This window comes from Atractosteus spatula, chromosome 2 (genome assembly GCF_055471065.1).
Source record: "Atractosteus spatula isolate fAtrSpa1 chromosome 2, fAtrSpa1.hap1, whole genome shotgun sequence".
In the NCBI taxonomy this organism is placed as follows: domain Eukaryota; kingdom Metazoa; phylum Chordata; class Actinopteri; order Semionotiformes; family Lepisosteidae; genus Atractosteus; species Atractosteus spatula.
Window position 1 is genome coordinate 1336212 of NC_142707.1, and position 20322 is coordinate 1356533.

Below are 20322 nucleotides of genomic sequence, written 5' to 3' on the forward strand. Positions count from 1 at the left end.
AACCTATCAGCCATGCTGTTCCACTGCAACACATTCTCTACTGCCCGCTATCAGACTGGGCAGGGCAGGGCTCACATTAGAGGTCTGGTACGCGACAAAGTATCGGGCTCGGGCCGGGTCGGCTGTGTTGGCTTGCATGACGTTATGACGCGGGAGGTGGCTGAAACCAGTACTGCCTGCACGCATATTCACCTTGCTTACAGCGCCTGCTCTTTTAGTAGGCCTATCACGGTTATCAGCCGTCCCCCACTTTCAAAAGGATTACAGGTTTATAAAATACCAGTTTGTCTCAGCGCACGGCCTTGTCTATCAACTCAAGCGCACAGCAGCCGAGCAAAGCATTGTAAAACTGCGTCTGTGGGAACCTGTCTCTGTGCGTGCAGGTGTGTCTACTCGCCCCGAGAGGAAAAGAGAGGGACCGATTTCGGGTTCGGGTTTCAAATCTGGCAGTACCATTCGGGCTTGGTCCGGTCGGGTCTCAAGGTCTCAGGTACGGGCTTCAATTTCATGCCCGTGCGGCTCTCTAGCTCACCTCAGTGATTCAGGCGTGTCTTAGATGAGACAATTGACTTACAGCATCACTAGTTTTTCATTAACAATATATTTCACAGTTGACACAAGTTAAAATGACACCAGAACTATTTACAGAAACATTTCCCCAAACAAAAATAATGACTACAGCCCACATGTGTTTTTTTAATCCCTCTGCAGGCGACGCTGCAAAAGGCTTTGAACGCCACGAGCGAGACTCCTGGGATCACAGCAAAATTCTTCATCACTCTAAAATAGACCCTTTTAGCCTAAAGGAGAATTTCAGCCAAGATTCTAGCTGACCGCAGGTTCAGGACGTGGGGGGTGGCGATAGTAAAGCTCACTCTGCCACACTGGGTCACATTTGATTTGATGTCGCGTCTCTTTGTGCTCAACAATTCAGCACGTGCTCCCCCCCCCCCCCCCTCACCCCTCTCATCCTCCCTCCCTGCCGTTTCTTCATCTGTCTGTCACCCCTGTATTTTCCCCCCCTTCTCCATCTTTCACCCTCTCTCTCTCTCCAGCTCGTCCACAGGCCGGCTCTCGTACGGCTGGACGCTGCTGACGTTAATGTCTGAATCTATACATACACACGGGTATGCAAACTAACACACTCTACAGTACACACACTGACTCTTGTGGCCATATAGTAAAAGCATTCCTATATTCTGTCTGAACTTCAGTTTAATACATTTAAGATAAAAATAAATAGAGGTGGATTCAGCTTTCCTTGTTTAAACTGTCTTGCTTCTATTCCGATATGCTGTGCCAAGCATGAAGATCCTCACTTGTACAGCAACACTAAAGGAAGACAGCGTTGATTGAGAGTGCTTCTGGGGTTAGTGATAGTCAGAGGCCGGAGAGAAACGGGGGTGTTCACTGAGTATGAGGGGTGATTGGCATATGCACGTGGTGTTCAGCAACTGCAGAGCCTGACGCTGTAGAAACAGCTGATCAGATTTTGAGTTTTGTCTGTATGTTGCTCGGAAGCTAATGCAAGCAACAGGCTTGCAACATGTCCTCACTTCCTCTCTCTCTCAGCACTGACCGTGCCTCTTCCCCCGGCCACTGTCTCGCAACCCACTACATCATGCATTCTCCCAGCGTGCCTTCCTGATCCACACAGAGCTCTGACGCGGGACTGAGCGGGAGACTTGAGCCAGCACACGAGCAGTGTGTTTTTCAGCCCCAGCCCCTGCAGTAATCACGCACCATCTTCCTCTCCGGAGTCCAGAGTCCCGCCACGTGGTCCTGGCGGATAGGACAGAATCGGAGCACGCTCTCCCCTCCAGTGCTCCCAGAACTCTGGAAACTACGGAAGGGGGTTCTGTGAATGAGCCACACCACACGCTGTGCTCCTGAAGATCGAGAACACGCACCCCGGCACTCGTGTATGTTTGTAGCCACACTGAGCTAGAAAATGAATGTAAAATGAATCTGCCCTAATTGCACACCCTTCCTCTGTCCTGGTACACGTGAGAGTCTGAGGACTGTCGCAGAGCTCCTGCATGTCTCAGACAGGTCTTCCAGCTGTGCAGCTGAATGCAGGGTGCGCTCACGCTGTTGTATCGCTCTCCCTGAGGAGACGTGCTACTGGCTGTTCAAGGTGGCGTGGCTAAATCTTCCCCATCTAGCTGTTGCTGGAACAGAGGGCCCAACAGGCCGTGCATCCCATTTGTGTCAGCAGGACGGGCCAGTGGGCTCTGGCTCCCGGGATCAGAGGGAGATGCTGTGGGCTATCGGAGGTCCACGCTGCGCTGTTCCTGGAGGAAGGAGAGTCACGAGGCGTGGCATGAAATCTCCGGGACTTCAGCAGCTCCTCCCCTCCGACTCCGAAGTCCCGAGTGCAGGAATGTCTATCGCTCTGCCCGGCCCCACTCGGCCGGAGGGTCTCGGGGTCCCTTGGGCTTCTTGATCCGGTAGTTGAACCCTGAAGGGACAGAGAGGTGGGAGCAGCTTTAATCAGGAAGCCCATCAGTGCCACTGGCCTGGCAGTTGCTCTCTTAAACCACTTGGGAAGTGTCAGAAAAAATCTCACAGAACACCCTCTCACCCGCACACTCTCCCTCCTTCTGTGAGCAGCCCCAGCACGTGCAAACTGTTTCAGCGATCAAGGCTGGGATTAAAACACAATTCCCACTGCCCTTCGCTGCATCAACCCCAGAAGCCTTCTGCACACAGATTAGTTCCTCTCGACGGAGACTTTCAGAAGATCGGCAGCTGTCATTTAAACTGAATGTTGCTAATGCTCACTTCCTGATCTTAACAGGAAGTGTGTTCGAAGGGGATTGGAATGAACTGATTACACTGATTCAGTGTTTGTCGGGGGTGTAAAACCCTAACACAGATTATAAACAAGAGGAGGCAATTCAGCCCATTTTACAGCCTTCTGTTTTAAGAAAGAAGCTGGGTGTCACGATCATCATCCCTCCTCTAGAGGGCGCTCTGACCCTTTTTGTGTTTTGTTTCATTATCACGCTCACCTGATAATGGCGATGCAGGCTAGTCTGAGGCTAACTGGGGAGCCAAGCTGTGCACTCTTGGGTGAGCAAAGCGTTCAGACGCCCTGAGCATGGGAAGCCTGAGATCCTGCTGACAGCGAGGGCCAGTGGGCGGGGTGAAAATACAGTGAAGGGCCGCGTCATGCTCAGAGTGCCGAGTCACTCAGCGAGAATCCCGATGGGACTCCGACATCAATGAGTTGAGCAAGATGTGCGGGACAGCTTCCTCTCGTCTCTGCGCTTTCCAATGCCCTGACCCAAGCCACTCGTGAGTCAGCACTGTCGGACTCCCATGACTCGGCAATGCCACACAGAATCAGACAGCACTCCTGTGTGGAGTTTTCACTAGAAAACTAGAACACTTCTACACCTTCAACACCTCCCACGACACGTCTAACCATATTCTGCGACTTAACGCTGTCAGAACTGCGGAGAGGAACGCAATACCCAGGCCGTTGGCGGTGCAGTAGTCCGTGTCCTCTTTCCTGGTATTGGACACGTACTCGTAGTCGTCATCTGTGGACGCAGGGCTTTCCACTGGGAAGATAAACAAGAAGGACGTCAGGAAGGGCCCCCTGTGGAGGCCGGGCTTGAGGACGCTGCCTGGCAGAGACTGAGCAGGAGTGAGGCTGGATCTCTCTGCACACGGTACCACACAGCTCCTGTCCCGGGCCAAATCTGCACCCGTTCACACTCCTGCAGGGCCACAGTGCAGTGCTGTCAGACTGTCCCTCTGTCCGCTGACTGTATTTACTTAACTGCACTCTAATGTAGTCAGACCCACTGAAACTCTGCACAGGCTATTTGGCTGGGGATGCAGACCTGTGGGACTGTGGCACTGCAGGCCCGCAGCAGCGTGCTGCTCATCAACACACAGTGACAGGGCCAAGGGGCTGCAGGCTGTCAAACACATCACAGGCCAGTCCAGCGGTCAGCCTGACGGAGGCACACAGGGACAGCCAGAGAGGGCTCTCGAGAAGACGGGACAGTGAAAGAACTGTCCAGCCATGCAGGAATGGCTACAGAGCTGAAACACTGTTTTTTTTTTGGTTCTCTGAAAGGATGGAGACTGTAGAAATCTGGGCCTGGGGTCGTTGCTCCTGACCTGGCTTGAGCGAATTTTGAACAGGCACCTGCTGTTGCACACGACACCACAGCAATAGCTGAAAGTCAGGACAATATCATCAAGAACAGCTGCTGGACCAAGAGTAGAATGTGGACTCTTAAACCCCCATTCATGTAATAACACGGCTGGACTCTGTAGCACTGTTGCAATCAGGGCACTGTGGGAAATACTGTGCACCTCATGTGTGTCTCCTTCGGTGTTCTCCGGAAGCGTCTATTTTCGTTGCAATTAAACTCATCTCAAACCTTCACTGGCCTGCGCTGTGACCGCCTGCATCCCTCCATGAGCACCCAGCTCAACGCTCCTCAAGCTGGCTTCCTTCTCCATATTTTTAAAATGTTTTGTTTAAAATGAGATTATACAGATTTAACCTGTGTCTCAACACAACAGCTCGTCAGGGTTGTTACTGATTAACTTGATAGTGTTGATCAGGGGTGTCAAACTCAGTCCCTGGGGGACCTTCTTTCTCCTGCTTTTTGGTCCAACCCGAATAGTCAACTAAACAAGTAACCTAACAGTTTCAAAATTAGACATACATAGAATGTCTCTTAAGGTTTCTGACAGTTGATTACATGAGACATAATATACTACTACTAACGAACAGTAATTAGAAGAACAAGGGCCAGGCGCACAACCAGTTCATACAAAACAATGAAAGGAAATGTAAACTTACAGTTCTTTTTTGGTGTGTAGGAGCTAAGTGCCTGAAAGGAAGACAAAATAAAATGAGATTATAGCGATGCTGCAGCCCTGGAGTGGAATGAAATCAAATTTAGGCCGAGGGAGCAGTGAGAACACACTGTCTCACACTTCATTCATATTTCCACTTCACAGCCAAGGGATGAGATCAGCCATTTGTCAGCCAAACGGTAAATGTAACTATAAAGATTTTCAGTTCAGGGTCTACACTTTGTCTCCATCAGTGGTGGTAAAATACAAGTTATTCTGTCATTTTATCCTGCAGGTGATTTGATCATACAGTAGCTTTGACCACTGGGCTGTTCTCCCTTGGGATCAGTGAATATTATTGAGGAAGTCAAACTGGGATGTACTCAGCACACAGAATTGTGGTAGGACGTACGAGAAGATACAACAGCGGATTATAATCCCTGGAGAAAATAAAAAAACAGAACTTCTCAAGAGAAAGAAAGGCCAGCCTCTCTCACACCCAAGCGCCAGACCACATTAAAGAAGCCCGAGGCAAACATCACGAGAGACCTCACAGCACCACTCCGGACACCAGGAGGATTCTTGCACATGAGAAAAACAACAGAACAGCCAGAGCATCTCGGGTTTGTGGCAATATCTTAATGTTACACACGTCATTGCTGCTGTTGACTTAAAAGGGTGCCGGGGCTCTGCAGAGGCAGGGAAACGAGCTGAGAAAGAAAGCTTGAGAAATACGTGCACAGGATGCTAGCAGTTGCAGTTTAACTGAGTTTGCAGTTTCGAAAAGAAAATACGAACATGCAATACCTGGGCAGACTTCACTGGTCTTCAGCGCTAAAACACTCATGTGACATAAAACACAGGTGAGATCGGCACTTACCTTCTGATCCCTTCTCAGGCTTTCAGATACACCTGTAGGACAGGAAAGAAGAAGGAAAGAAAAAAAGTGACCAACTTGAAAATGAATATCTTCTTTGCACACACACGTCTTGGCCCGGTGACTTCAGGGACAGAGCCAGTACCACGCTGACTCACTCATTCCCCTCTTTGCACCCTGTGTTTCAAAATAGACCCTTCATTTTCAGTCCAGCTTCCTGTTTATTTCTCAAAGCCAGGGCAGCAAAACAAACTGGAAATTTCAAAGCAAGAACGAAATGTTCCGCATTATGCAAAAACCTCCTGCTCCCATTTTTAAATGTGTGTCACCGGGCTGGAAGCAAACCCGTCAGCTCGTGCTTGTTTGGGTGAGTTGGTTTGGATGACCTGCGGCCCAGATGTAACCGGCATGCTTTGAGATAAAAGACGGCTCAGGTTTCTGCAGCCTGCAATGCGCAGCGACTCCGTAGATAAGGCCAGCAGGTTTCAGAGGGAAGTGAAAAACAGTCAGAGGAAGAGAAGCGAGATCTCTCGCAGTAAACAAGCTGTGCAGAGTGTGATCACACCACACACAGCTGCTGAAGGCCGGGGGCCCTGGTATCCTGGGTGGGGACGCGCATTTAGAAATGATTCTTTACGCACAGGCCGGTGGGAGTGTGGAACAAGCTACTCAGCCATGCTGTTGAAGCCGATACCCAGGCTTATTTCAAGAAATAGCTTCACTTACCCCCAGTACCGGAGACCGGGAGGTAATTCTTTACACAAAAGAATGTTAAGTTACCCAGCCATGTTGTTGAAGCTGATATCCTGGTTTCTTTAAAGAAATGGCTACTACCAGCTGAACAACCTAGATGGGCTGAATGACTCATATGGCTGTTCTGTGTGTTATAGATACAGATATATATATGTTACTCTTTAGCCTCCTGGATAAACTAGTAATAAAATAGCTAAAGCATGAATCTTGAGCATTTTAAAAAATAGATATTTGGGCCTTTTCTATTTCTTCATCTGCTCCCAGCTGAATGGAGCTGCACTGCAATCAGCTTGACTCTCAGAAGGAGAGGTGGGGACCAGGCATGTGTCTGTCGGGCCATTCACACTGCTGCACCGCTGAGATGAGGGAGGACACGGTACGAACTACAAGACAGCACCAGGCAGGGCTCAGTGTCTACTGCTGTGGCCCTGATGGCCTGGCCAAGGTGTACTGTTAATCCGGAGGTCCTAGCAGCTAGCCAGTCCCTACAGGTGCCAGATCCTCCTCCGTTTACCCCGAAAAACAAATGAGTTTGGTGATAAACAGAAGCAATCGGCTTTAACTAGGCTGAGGTTGCTGTACAATAAGGTCCCATTGGAGTGCCAGGAAGCTGTGCTGTACATGAAGATGACGTAACCAGACACCCTCTGACCACCTGCGGTATGAGCACTGTCTGTGGCAAAGCAGTAAGAACGTGTTTGTGGCTTTTTCCCTGCCTCCAGCAGCTGCCACTTTATTGTGAAGCACTTGTCAGATTTCACCCAGTTTGAGAAGTGACGCAGGAGGCCATTTCGTAGGCACTTTTATGCTAACTAACTGTCACACAGCAGGGTGGTGCAAGAGAGAGGAGGGAGCCTCAGAAGTTTGCACCCAGCTCGTGCCAGATCTGCAGTGAAGCCAGCTGCACAGAACTGCACGTAGCTGCACGCAGCTGTACTGAGCTGCACGCAGCTGCACAGACCTGCACACAGACCTGCATGCAGCTGTACTGAGCTGCACACTGCTGCACAGACCTGCACGTAGCTGCACGCAGCTGTACTGAGCTGCACACAGCTGCACACTGCTGCACAGAGCTTTTCTTTGCACCTCTGGACCCAGGGGAAGACGAGCTAACAGAACCGTCACGGGCCTTTTCATTCTACAGGCTTTTCCTACCCGTCGCTTATTTCTTATTTCACAAAATAATACCCAAAACAGCAGATGCCTCTGAGGATGTTACAGTGGGTATTTAGGTGAGGTCCTGCTCAGCCCGCTCAGCTGGGGAGCAGCCCTCTGGCTGCAGGACGTGGGGAGAGGACGGAGAGGAGAGACCGGGGGAGAGGAATTCTCGGATCGGGCAGCACGGCACAGGTGCAAACACACAGCAGGCGGGGGAGGGGTGCTGGAGCTGCGTGGTGTTTCGAGCACAGTATCCAGGCCCGGCTGGAACCCCGGCAGTGGGTCTGGCCCCGAGCGGGCACACTCACCCCCAGGGAAGTCGTAGCAGCCCGGGTCCGAGACGGGGGAGGCCAGGAGGAAAGCCCCGCCCGCCTGTCTCTGACTGGATGGCGCCGCTGTGTCGTAGAGGGGCGTGGGCAGTGTGGTCGGCGAGCCGGCGAACCTGGCCTTGGGCTTGGGCTTGACGGTGCTGTAGAGGACATTCGCGGGGGCGCTCTTGGGTCTGAGCGAGCCCAGCGGCTCGTTGTCGTAGTGGTGCACCATGGGAAGGCCGTCCGAGGGACTGGGGGGCTGGGCAGCAGGGTCCCTGGGCTGGGGGGGCTTGCGCTTGTTGACCACGGCGTAGGTGTCGTTCATGTTCTGACCCTTGGGGGGTGCCGAAGTCTGAGGCTTCACAGGAGCTTTTCTGCGAAGGGTCAAACGCATGAGTGGAATTCAAGTCAAAGACGCTGCGCAATACCATCTTGGGAACCACAGAAGAAAACCACCTGGGTGACAGTTCCTGGTTCCGCACGAGCTCTTGATGTCCAATTATAATCTTCTATCAACATCTATATTCCACTATTGATAAGTTTGCATTTAACGGAGGTTCTACAGACAACAGAGTGATGATGCGTACCCTGGCCTAACCTCATCGCCGCTGTGAAACTGGAGAAGCTTAAACATTCCGCAGATTCTCTATTACAGTGAAATAATTCTGGAGAGAGTATCAATTCAACCCCTGATCATGAAATGGATTATAAGGTGATAGTGTTGCCTGAGGGAGGCCCTGCACTCACCACCTAAGAATCTGCTCTGCATCAGAAACAGCAGCAAGACCAGCGACAGCAATGCAGACCAGGACCTGACTGCCGTTCCCTTCAAGGCCCAGGATGTATCTGGCTGCCCTTCCCTGGACTGATTCCTGAGCAGAATGTCTTTATTCTGGTGGCCCAAACCGTACACAGCAATCTAACTGGTGTCTTACTAGTGCACTGTACAGTTATGTACAATTTTAAAGGAAAGTCCCCTGATTAAAATTCTGTCCATTTAACTTTCATCCTAACATCCTGTTTGACTTTTTTATTGCTTCACCACATTGTCTAGGAGATGTAAATGATGCATCACTGCGAACACCTGTCTTTTCATAAGCAGCCTCTCCCAGCACATTGTTTCCTGTTTTGGAAACAATCTAGTGTATTTATCTGTCAAACCCTGCACTTGTCTACATTAAACATCACCTACCAGGTGCTTGCCCAGTCCTGACTTTTATTAAAATCTTTTTGAATTTTTTGCAGTGATTACTAATCCTCTTTGCTATTGTCTGAAAACCTGGCTAGTTTGCTAACTATACTAAAATCTAGTTTTTGTTTGAGTAAATTAAGAAGAGCAGTGGTCGTAGTACAGATCCCTGTGGAACCCCACTAATTACGCCACCTCAGTTTGGTTCTCACCTGGACATCCCATCATGCCCCGCAGGGCGACAGTCGCATGGCACTTGAACACGGCCACAGTCTCAGTGTGCAGTTTGCGTTTACTATTGGTTTTGTCAACACAGATGAGAAAGAGATGCAATGGGGCAATCTATGCTAAAAGCACCATCCACAAAAATGCATTCTACACTATTCTAAGCGTAGTCGAACTCCGTATGCTCCAGACATTTCATTTCACTTGAAGACAAGACGGCTGAGCTCATCACAGTCAGCCTGGTCTGATTTATATAAAAATAGATGAATTGCTGTTTTTAGAGGGTCAGCTTCTTGTTTTGTGATGACTCCTCTACCTCTCATATGGAAAACGAATTCTGCGCGACAAGATGCAGTGTGACCCAGCTTTTCTTTGTGTTCAGGCATCATTCGGTCTTATTCAGAGAAAACAGACGCAGCCCCGAGTTTCTCCTCTCAATCTCAGGCGATAAACGTGATTATTTCATTAAGAAAAGGAACTGTAGTGTGCTGTACAAGGACAGCCCCGTGCTCCTCAGGCTGCTGCACCTGTGTCGGTACTGCCTGGCACGAGCTGTGAAGGAGGAAATAAAGAGGCGGTTTTATCTGTATTGTGAATCCCTTCCCTCATTACAACCACACGTTACACTACATTTCTTGCTCTTTATTTTAAACAGCGTTCTCAGTTATCAATCCCTCCACTGTGTGAGCACCATTGCCATTATTTTATCACAGTTGAGCCCATATGTCTAGTTTGACTGAAACATACCCACGCAGGCAGAGAGCGTGTAATCTTACGAACAGGAAGGTGAAAACAACCCTGCAAAACAACCCCAGACTCTTACCGGAGTGCAGTAATTACGCGTTAGTCGACTCCACTGATTATACTAGCTAGACGAAGGACTGTCCATAGCTGTGGGATACCTGAGCAACCACAGAGCTCCACTACCAGCAAGCGGCAATGCAGCTGTGCTCTGCCATTACAGCCTCCTCCCCTCTGCTAGCACACACCCTTCTTGCACACCGTTCAACTGTCTCCCGACGCTTCTGCACCATGCCCTGCCGGTGCGAGGTACAAGGCAGGGTGCCAGTGTGTGTGCGTGCTCCTCTGTGAGCTTGGTGTTTTGCTGCCGGGGTCTAGCCCTTGCGGACACTGCAGGAGTGGCCATGAGGAGCAAGTCCACCTGCCTCAGCGGAGCAGAGTCACGGCAGCCACCGTGCGGCACAGGTTCTCCTACCTTGGGGCTTGCAGGCCGTTGTTCCTGATGGGTGAGCTGCCTTTCTGCACCTTCGTCACTGAGTCCACATTGTCGTACAGGGGGGCTCTGTCCTGAGGGCACAGGGCATTCTGTTAAGACCCCGCAGACTGACGAGCTTCTTTCTCTGCGACCGAGGAGGAAAAGTCAGATCTGAACCCTCCCCTGTAGCTCTTAGTCTGCTGTAAAACCTGCAGCTGCTTTGCATAGAGGAAGCTGGCGGCTCTGCTCATTTCCTGCCTGATCTCAGTCTGGGCTGCTCATCCCGCTACTATGAGGCTTTTGGTGGGGGGTTTTTTTAAGCACAGAAGGGGAAGTTAGGCACAAAGTTTAAAAAGACGGGTCAGCAAGAATCAGCCTGGAACTCGTGCCCAGACAGACACGTCTACTTCAGATTTCTACCTTCCGGCAGACAGACTGATTTCTCTCTCAGCACCACCGGTTTCGGACTGGCTGGAGCTGTAACCTGCTGCCGCTCGCATCTGCAAGTGTCTAGCCTTCCGTATTTGGGCCAGGCATCTTTTAACACTCGACGTCTTTTTGCCCCGTTCAAAAGTGGATAATGCAGAGTTTCGTACAGGGCAGATATAGAGGCCACAACTACAAGAACATTAGCAGGAAAATGATCTTATCACCAAATTAGATTGTAGACTTGATAGTAAGTCAGGCTCTTCTAAGCGGCAGTGCTGAAGGGTTTATCATTTTTCTCTGAAATTACCTAGAAGAGACATTGCAGAACAATGGGTTTGTGGTCACTCCACAAGGTTTTCTTCAGTAGTTTGGCTAGAGGCCGCAGAGTGTAGTTGTGGTTAGAACTCTGGACTGATAACCAGCAGGTTGTGGGTGCAAATTCTGGCTGGGAGCAGTAGTGTGTGTGTACTCTTGAGAAGGGTACTTCACTCAGATGTATAATAATTACTGATCAAGCCACAAGATTTCATTAAATACTCAAGTCATATGATTTCATAAAAAACATCGGATGCACGATGTTTGGCATTTGAGTAGTTAAAACTGCTCCAGTAATGAAGATGGTCTGGCTGCCAGGCAGACAGGGAGAGACGTTGCCTGTTGAGCGAGCTGCTCTGCTTCATCAGTTGGCTGACCAGTCCAGAGCAGCTGGCTCTGGGAAAGACAGGCCCTGGCCTGGAAGGCAGAGGGTCGCTACGCTGCCCAGTCCCAGCAAATCCATCCATCTGACCCAGCTGTGTGGTCATTTTCAGTGGCTATGGCAAGAAATCATCTGCACATCAGTAGACCTGCTGCAGCTCAGCATGAATATGTCCTGCCTGCTTGGAGGACACTCAGGGACTGCTTTCACATCTGACAAGAGGACCTCCCTGACTTTTGTGGGCCTGAGAACACTGGAAGTGGCAAAGCTCAGTGCAATGGAGTGTCTTATCGTTTGAGGGAAGCCTTAATGCTCAGCATTATGCCGACAAAGTCCTCGAGCCAACATTTTTTGCAGGACAATGTGAGACCCAGTGCTGGGATTACAATGACACAAGGTCCTGGAAGCCCTCCTCATGTCGAGGCTTTGTCATGGCCGTGCTTCTCTCCCGCCTGCGGTCTGACAGAACATCTGTGGGACCAGCTTGCCAGCTGTGACCGGCCTGCAGCAGCAGGAAGAGCCGGAAGCATCCCACAGCTGTCTGTCCAGAGGCTGATCAGGACTGTGAGTCAGCACCGCCAGCCCTGTATAAATGGTTTCAATTTTATACTCTGTCACATTACCAGAAAACTTGAAACAGGACTGTGCTCATACACACTCTGAGCACAATTTGACACTTATATTTAAAATATTTGATTAGATCCTTCTTACCTGAGTGTTGTGTTTCTTTTGTGAAACAGTACAATTAGATCATTTAATAATCCAATGTCCACTGATTAAATATTGATAAACATACCGGGACTAGAGGCATTTGTATCCTATCATACAGTTGTCCAGAACAGAGAGGCTATAATGCTGAGCAGCCCATGACTCTGCTGGTCTCTTACCTCGGTCTGGTTCTTGTAGTTACAGCTATTGGACTCCAAGGTCTTTTCAAACATCTGGGCCACAGTACTGTGTAAAAACTCATACTGCTCCTGGGAGAAGAAGGACACAAGCATGGGCACAGGCACCCCCTCATTGCTAGTGTCCCAGTCACAGAGGACAGTGAAAACCATCACAAGAGAAACAATATTGTGTCGATTTACTGTCTTCAACAGGAACGCTGAACCAGGGGGTCTGAGATCTTTTCTTCTGTTCTTCTTCATCATCCACAGATCTCTTTTGTTTTTTAGAAAAACAAACTTATCCTTTCCTCACTTCTACAAATAAGAACAGTGCAAATTTTTCTAAAAAGTTTCTAAAAATAATGGACTGTATGTCTGTTTTACAGTCCCACACTAGCATGCAGGAGCAGATTTACGTCTGAGGACAGGGTGAAAGAAAGGTACCGTATGAAATCTGTGGGTTGCACTGGTAGAAAACTGCCACCAATCCCTACAGTTTGCACTGCCAAGAACTGCAGGAAGTGATCGATTACAGTAGCTGCAGGTCCGCCGGTGGGTGCTGTCTCTTGACTGAGTCTGGCCGTCAGAGACTGCTTATTTCGAAAGTAATGATCTGACAGTTCCCTTAAAGTCTGTTTTAAATCACCCTAACCCTTCCTTCGCTTTTTTGCACAGAAGCGAGCTCGCCCTGGTTAAACTGCTGCTGGGCTACAGCGGAGGGGGGGGCACCTTGGTCTGCACAGCCGCGGGTCTCTGCCGCCTCATGTCCAGCACGATGTCCTTGATGCTGAAGTCCGCGGTGATCCGCTGTGGGAGAGGAAAGCGGCGTCAGACGGCGAACGGGCGTCACTGCGGAAGGGGCACCTCGTACCGAGGGGCCCCGACGCAGACAGAGTGAGGTTACCCTGCTCTCATCCGCAGTGCCTCTATGCTCCTTCTAACAAAGCCTTTCCCTTTACAGAGTTGCTTTAAAAGCCCACTTCTCCTTCAGTTTTCCAAGTAGGATATATATCGCCCCCCTTGTCTTTATTTGGAACACCCGCTTATTTTGCTTTCCACAACACTGCCAAGTTGAAATCACCATTTTATGAAATAACTGAACTTTACAACTACAGCCCACCTAACAACAACAACAACAACAACAACAATTATTCCTTGCATTTCGTAAAGAACATTTCTTCTTGAAGTATCCAAAAAATACTTTACATACAGGAAGGGACCCACTTCATCCCCCATTGCAGTGCATAAAATATGCAAGAGCGCCACCTACTGGTCCATCAGCACCAACGATTTTTCTTATAGGTCTCCCCTCCCAGTACTGCCCAGGCCCAGCTTCAGAGCTTGCACTAGTGTCATCTCAGCCCCAGAGAGAAGAAAACAGCACACAGTCGAGCGATCTGTTCATCTGCACACAGGCCTCTCACCCTGCACCCACAGCACAGCTGAAGCTGAATGAAGGATGTGGTTGAGATGGGTTTTAACTGCCAGCACTGCGCACTGAGGACGTCCTAGTTAACTCAGTCCCACCCAAACCTGGAAGCACCCATCGCTGAGCCCTGGTCGCAGGTTCAATTCGCTCTCTACACCAATTATAAAAATAATCCATCTTATTTATGGATGGATGTTTGCCTTCTGGCACATAGGGGCAGCAACATCCTGTTTCTATAACATTAGTTTTTTACGGGACAGGGCTGTGAGCCTTGGGCCCAACCTCCAACATGGAGGACCAGGTGCCTGACGTGGGACACGAACCCACGAGCCTGAGATTAGGGGTCTCATGCTCTACCAGCTGAGCTAGTCAGGGCCCACATTTTATTTATAATGCACTTTAAAAGAATCAATCTCAAATCGCAGTACAATGCAATTAAATCATTCAACCCAAATTACTCAAATATAGTGCATACCAGCACTTTCCCTCGCACGACTTTCCTTTTAGCTGTGTAATTTACTTCTGACTTCCTGAAGACCCTGCTCACAGAGTGTCTTATCAATTGCGCGTTTTCTCGTTGATAAGACTGGCATTCTTCCAGGGTCTCTCTGATGAGCCCTGCTGTGACCTGGGAAGGCCTCTCTGTAAGGATCTGTATTGTGTGACTGGTCTTCTTTGCAACTGTTTTGTCACGCAGGGCTTGAGCCCGTGTGTGCGTGTTTTAAAAAAAACGAGCAGAAAGTTTAACGAATCTGGACTCTCTGGTGGCTGAGCAGATAGAGAAAGCCTTTTGTTTAAAATTGCAGCTAATGAAGGTGTAAAGGTGAAAGTCAGATTGCTGCTGGGAGTTGGGGACCAGAGAAGTCTTCCCCAAATCCTAAATCTGAACGGAAGGAATCATGGTGAGTGTTTGTCCCTGGAGGAGGGAGAGATTTCCCAGTGAGCTGTGTGACGAGGATGGGTCCGTGCACCACAGCCCTGGAAATGAAGCAGGAAGACCGGCCCGGCTGGGCCCACAGCTCTGTCTGGGCCGGCGCCGAGCGGCCTTCACGACGCCCATAGGAACACGAGTTAGGAGCTACACGTCGCACTAACAGACACGTGCTTGGCCTGCCACTTACAGATGGTGTCATAAAGAGCTCTCTGTAGTAACACCTCACAGTCTGCCTGTGACCTACCCATCTATTACACAAGGGTCTGTCTCAGGCACTTCAGCCACAGTCCTGCATCTACTAGACTGGCCACCTGACTGCGATCCACACCCTGCAGTATGTGCTGGTCATTGCTCTAAATGCACTGATGCAGTGTACCACTGATGTTCAAATAGCTTGTGCTGTGGACTCGAGACAGCTATGCTTCTCTTGTCCTTCATAAAGGGACATACCAGACGGTACATATCACCCCAGTGATGGTGGGCTGCATCATGGTGCTGATTGCCCCAGTCATGGTGGGGTGCAGAGTGCCAATAGCCCCAGAGATGGTGGGGTGCACCACGATCCAGTGATACAGGTGGTATACTGTATCATGATGCAGATCGCCCCAGTGACAGTGTGGAATACTGTATCATGATGCAGATCGCCCCAGTGATAGTCTGGTATACTGTATCATGATGCAGATCGCCCCAGTGATAGTCTGGTATACTGTATCATGATGCAGATCGCCCCAGTGACAGTGTGGAATACTGTATCATGATGCAGATCGCCCCAGTGACAGTGTGGAATACTGTATCATGATGCAGATCGTCCCAGTGATAGTCTGGTATACTGTATCATGATGCAGATCGTCCCAGTGATAGTCTGGTATACTGTATCATGATGCAGATCGCCCCAGTGATAGTCTGGTATACTGTATCATGATGCAGATCGTCCCAGTGACAGTGTGGAATACTGTATCATGATGCAGATCGCCCCAGTGACAGTGTGGAATACTGTATCATGATGCAGATCGCCCCAGTGACAGTGTGGAATACTGTATCATGATGCAGAGTGCCCCAGTGATGTTGCTGTGGGTGGGGCCCAGCTACACTGCAGTTCCTTATTGAACAGACCCCTGAGGGTTTCTCACTGTACCCGAGTCTGCAGGAGGTCGTGGATGTAATCGATGGTGCAGATCACCCCAGTTCTGCCACATCCAGCGCTGCAAGAGACACAAAGAATATCGCAGTTCACTTCACACTCCTGCAGCTCTGCAGCAGTGCTGGGCTGGACTCATGCACCTGGGTCTTTTCCCAATATTCAATACAGGTGTAAAAGACACAACACACCATACACAATTCAAAACACACAATACAGGTGTAAAGTGTCACTAAGCCTTTCTGTACAGGCAGCTGGCTGGTGTGGACAGATCCTCATATGTGTTGTCAAGTGGTCATGACACTACATCACTGTAGTACAGAGAGCGATTTGTGGAAAAGATCAGTAAAACGCAAACAACACAAAAATGCCTTCTGATACAAAGGTGGATAGTTTCATCTTGAAATAACTTGTACCCAGAAGTGGTAGTTTCAAGGAAAGTTCAATCAGATAAACACACTACTTCTTCATTTGTAAAATGGCACAGTGAACCACAATAAATTATGTACGCCTGCCCCCTGATAGGTTAAAACTGAAAGGTTAGGGGAGACACTTGGTAGACCAGGATCAGAAATGAACCCCACATTTGCTAATCTAAGGCCAGGATTAAATCACAATTTCATCCCATCTGAGAATGACCCAGTGTGTGACGGCAGGCTTGCATTTATCCCGTCTAGATGGACAAAACCTGTAAAGTACTGAGCTTCTAACCTGGCATCACCAAGGGGATCAAGTTTGATTTAATCCGGCACCGGGGTTAAATATCTGACAGGTGTCCAAACACGCCTGTGTTCTGACACATGACACAAGCGACACGCGTGCCCAGGCTCGGAACGGACCTGCAGTGAACCAGAATGGGGGCGGTGTCGTTCCCTTGCTTGGAATGGGCCATCTTCATCATTCCCAGGATGCTGTCTGCTGAGTTTGGGATGCCATGGTCTGGCCAGGCCGTGTACTGGAACTGCGAGACGCTGTGTGTGACCTGGAGAGGAATGTGTGCACCAATACACTCAGAACAGGGTAACGTAGGTAGCTGCTTCCTCTTTTGAAACCCAGCTGCCTTTGAAGGCCTTAAGGTATCGCCATGATACAACCTCTCTGCTCCCTTAACCCTTAACCTGCTGTCCGTGCCTTCAAACTGCATCCTCCTGATCTCTTACACTCTTCTCCTTACTAGCTATGGATTAGTTTTTATGCATTTTAGCTTTACTTAAATATTCAATATCTTACAACTACAGCTTTGTGACTGTTGAATTGATTCCTTTTTCTAAGACTCACTGCCCTACAAATACAAATTCCAACTCTGAATACACTGTGCCCTTCATCCAGCTGCGTACCGGCTTGGCTGGTACTTCTCTCCTGCTGATGCAGGCTGTTGCCTGAATTCAATCAGAACTGTTTTCTTCTTGCTGAAGGTTTGGAATTCACTAAGGGGCTGATGTTCTAATCAAGCTAGGGCCCTCATCTGTCTTGAGATGGGGTCCACACCTGACTATAGGTGACTACTGACTACAGGCAGCTCTAGAATCTGAATGATATTTTGCTGCATTGCAATCCTAGTACCAATGGACTCAGAAGAGTCTTCACCAAGAGGCCTGAGCTCAGATCCATCTCACCAATCAATACAATAATTGGTGCAATCAAGTGAGAGGTGGGCTGGAATGCAGCCCAGAGGCTGGCGGAGATACACTGGCTACAGCAGCACGAGGCCGTTTGTACTCACCTCCTGAAACTGCACATACAGGGTGCGCACAACCACCTCCTTGTTCGGCGACGATTCCTCCAGCTGGGAAACAAAGACTGCGAGTGAGGGGCTGGTCTGCTGTGAGGGAGACGCATCCCCCTGGCTTCATGCTGACAGTGCCAGCGCTTGCTGAGTTACTTCTCGGCGTGAACAGCTTTCAGTACTGCAAAGAGCTGCCTGGGTACAGTGGTGCATCTGAGTACTTTACTGGCTGCATAAGGAATTCTAAACTCCAGACATCCAACTTGGCAACATTCATACTCATATGAGTGATAAAAAGAAATAAAAATATGACAGTCTACGGGACAAATTGTAGGGGACGCCATATATATTGATCTGTAAGCAGTGTCATCATGCGGTCTTCATTAGGGGATAATCAGTAATGTTTGGTTTAAAATTGAATTATTTGCGCCGAAATGGTTGCAAACATTTTGTTCAGCATCATCAATGGACGTATTTCCAACTTGTAAAACTGAGTTTCACCAGATCCCACTGAACAGTTACAACTAGGGGGAACTCTTGTCCACTATTGACACTCCTGCCGCTCATGAGTCTGAATCAGAAACCAGTGAAAATGAGCTATAAAGCTGGTACCAAAATAACAAGGATGCCATTTTATACTAGCACATGCACATGGAAACAAAAGTATGTATGGCATAACACCTGTATTACAGAACACCTAGCACAAAACAGAGTAGACACAAACACCAGTAGTTACACTTACGCATGACACAAGAAAAGGGTCAAACGTGGATGTCTCATTGAGCTCTGGCCAGTAACGCTCACATTTTTTCTTTGACAAACAAAAGATCAAGAAGACACAGTAGTTAGATAAAATCGTATACCAATGAAATCAGCGTGCTCAGTGTCAATATTGGGCTGCTACGTTTTCAATCTGTCAGAGTCATGGGCTGCAGTCTGATCAGTATCTCAGTGCTACATTGCTGCGCTGCAGTGTGTTCAATAGGTGAGTGGAGTGCGTTCAGTGTCTCAGTGTCAGTGCTGGGCAGCAGTGTGTTCAGGAGCTCAGTGTCAGTGCTGGGCTGCAGTGTGTTCGGTGTCTCAGTGTCAGTGCTGGGCAGCAGTGCATTCAGGAGCTCAGTGTCAGTGCTGGGCTGCAGTGTGTTCGGTGTCTGTGTCAGTGCTGGGCTGCAGTGTGTTCAGTGTCAGTGCTGGGCTGCTGTGTGTTCAATGTCAGTGCTGCCCTGCAGTGTGTTCAGTGTCAGTGCTGCCCTGCAGTGTGTTTAGTGTCAGTGCTGCCCTGCTGTGTGTTCAGTGTCAGTGCTGCCCTGCTGTGTGTTCAGTGTCAGTGCTGCCCTGCTGTGTGTTCAGTATGGCGCAGTGGAGAGTGTGAGATTTTTACCTTTCCCATCTCAAATTCTCTGCAGGCCATGACAATAACCTGAAACAGAAAAAGAAGAAGTTAGAATTTGGTCAGATATAATCTTGCAAGCTTTACTTTTATCATGCTTAGCATTTACAATCAATATGACCTTTTTCCTGCTTTGTAAATAAATTAAAAAAAACGAAGTTAAAAGTCCGATACTGAATCTTTGAGTTCTCTGTGCTAAATGTTCAACAAAATGCCAGTTTCCTCACAGTGCTGCTGAAATGTCAGCCTGGCCTACTGTCAGGTGTCAGAGTCAGAGTATCAGTGTCAGACGGCTGGGCTACAATGTGTTTCCGCACAGAGCTCTGAAATGCCAGTCTGGCTGCTGTCAGGAGCCAGGAGTGTGGTTCTGAGTGTCTGTACCTTCACTCTGTACTGCCAGATCATCCTCCAGAAATCTCCCAGCGTGTTGAGCAGGGGGCCTTGAGTGGCGATGTAGCTCCTGTGTTCAACTGCACCCTGGATGATAAACACAGTTCAAGGATCTCTCACCTGCTTCATTCAACAAACCAGCCGCTCAAGTGGTGCAAATGAAATCGTTCTGTCTTTAGAACTGGCTATAACCCATAAAACCTGCTGGACTGTACATTTCCCCACAGAAATAGTGTAGTGCTAAATCAGGCTTGGTCAACCCAGGATTATGTTTTGCAGAAATCAAAACTGGCAGGGCAAACCAGCACACCTGTAGGTCCTGGATGAAGCATATACTGTATATCCAGCATGTGTTATCACCCTCTTTGCAATACTGCAGCTGAAGTCATTATGCTGCCATCTGAAGTTATTTTAAAGAGTCTTAAGTGACTTTCACTTAAATCTCCCTATCACAGGCATCACTCAATTTCTGTCAACAAGTTCAAAACAAAGTCTCGACTTTCACATTTTGGGCAACAGGATTGATATAAGCTTTGGCTTAATCGGAGATAAGCGCTAGCCCACATTGGTGTAATTGGAAAATGTATAAATGTTTTCTTACGTTAGGTCTAAAACAACAGATAAGACTTTTTACCACGGAACCCTGTTTTGCAATCAGGAACACATGTGCAAACTGAAGGAGATGGTGTCTGTTTCCTCCGTGTGCTGGCTCAGTACCCACAGGGCGAGCTGGCACTGCGGGGGCA

General features: G+C 48.9%; 1 protein-coding gene and 1 non-coding gene across 4 annotated transcripts in view; both read right to left on the reverse strand.

Moving 5' to 3' along the window:
- Positions 1 to 585: 585 nt before the first annotated feature.
- Positions 586 to 20322, reverse strand: part of ptpn18 (protein tyrosine phosphatase non-receptor type 18) — a 35778-nt gene continuing 16041 nt past the window's right edge. For 2 of the 3 annotated variants that reach the window (XM_088908500.1, XM_088908509.1), the window contains exons 4-14: positions 19568 to 19663; positions 19178 to 19216; positions 18539 to 18607; positions 17794 to 17856; positions 16910 to 17052; positions 16068 to 16134; positions 13299 to 13376; positions 12570 to 12659; positions 10557 to 10648; positions 7924 to 8300; positions 5433 to 5739 (exon numbers count right to left, since the gene is read on the reverse strand). In XM_088908500.1, coding sequence (XP_088764626.1) covers positions 5498 to 5739; positions 7924 to 8300; positions 10557 to 10648; positions 12570 to 12659; positions 13299 to 13376; positions 16068 to 16134; positions 16910 to 17052; positions 17794 to 17856; positions 18539 to 18607; positions 19178 to 19216; positions 19568 to 19663 — 1356 coding nt within the window. In that variant the 3' untranslated portion in view covers positions 5433 to 5497. Of the gene's footprint in view, positions 2462 to 3479; positions 3570 to 4831; positions 4863 to 5432; positions 5740 to 7923; positions 8301 to 10556; positions 10649 to 12569; positions 12660 to 13298; positions 13377 to 16067; positions 16135 to 16909; positions 17053 to 17793; positions 17857 to 18538; positions 18608 to 19177; positions 19217 to 19567; positions 19664 to 20322 lie in introns of those variants that run through there. The other variant, XM_088908502.1, reaches the window with a different exon arrangement.
- On the reverse strand, positions 14301 to 14374 carry trnar-ccu (transfer RNA arginine (anticodon CCU)). The gene has a single exon. It is a non-coding gene; the product is annotated as a tRNA-Arg (tRNA).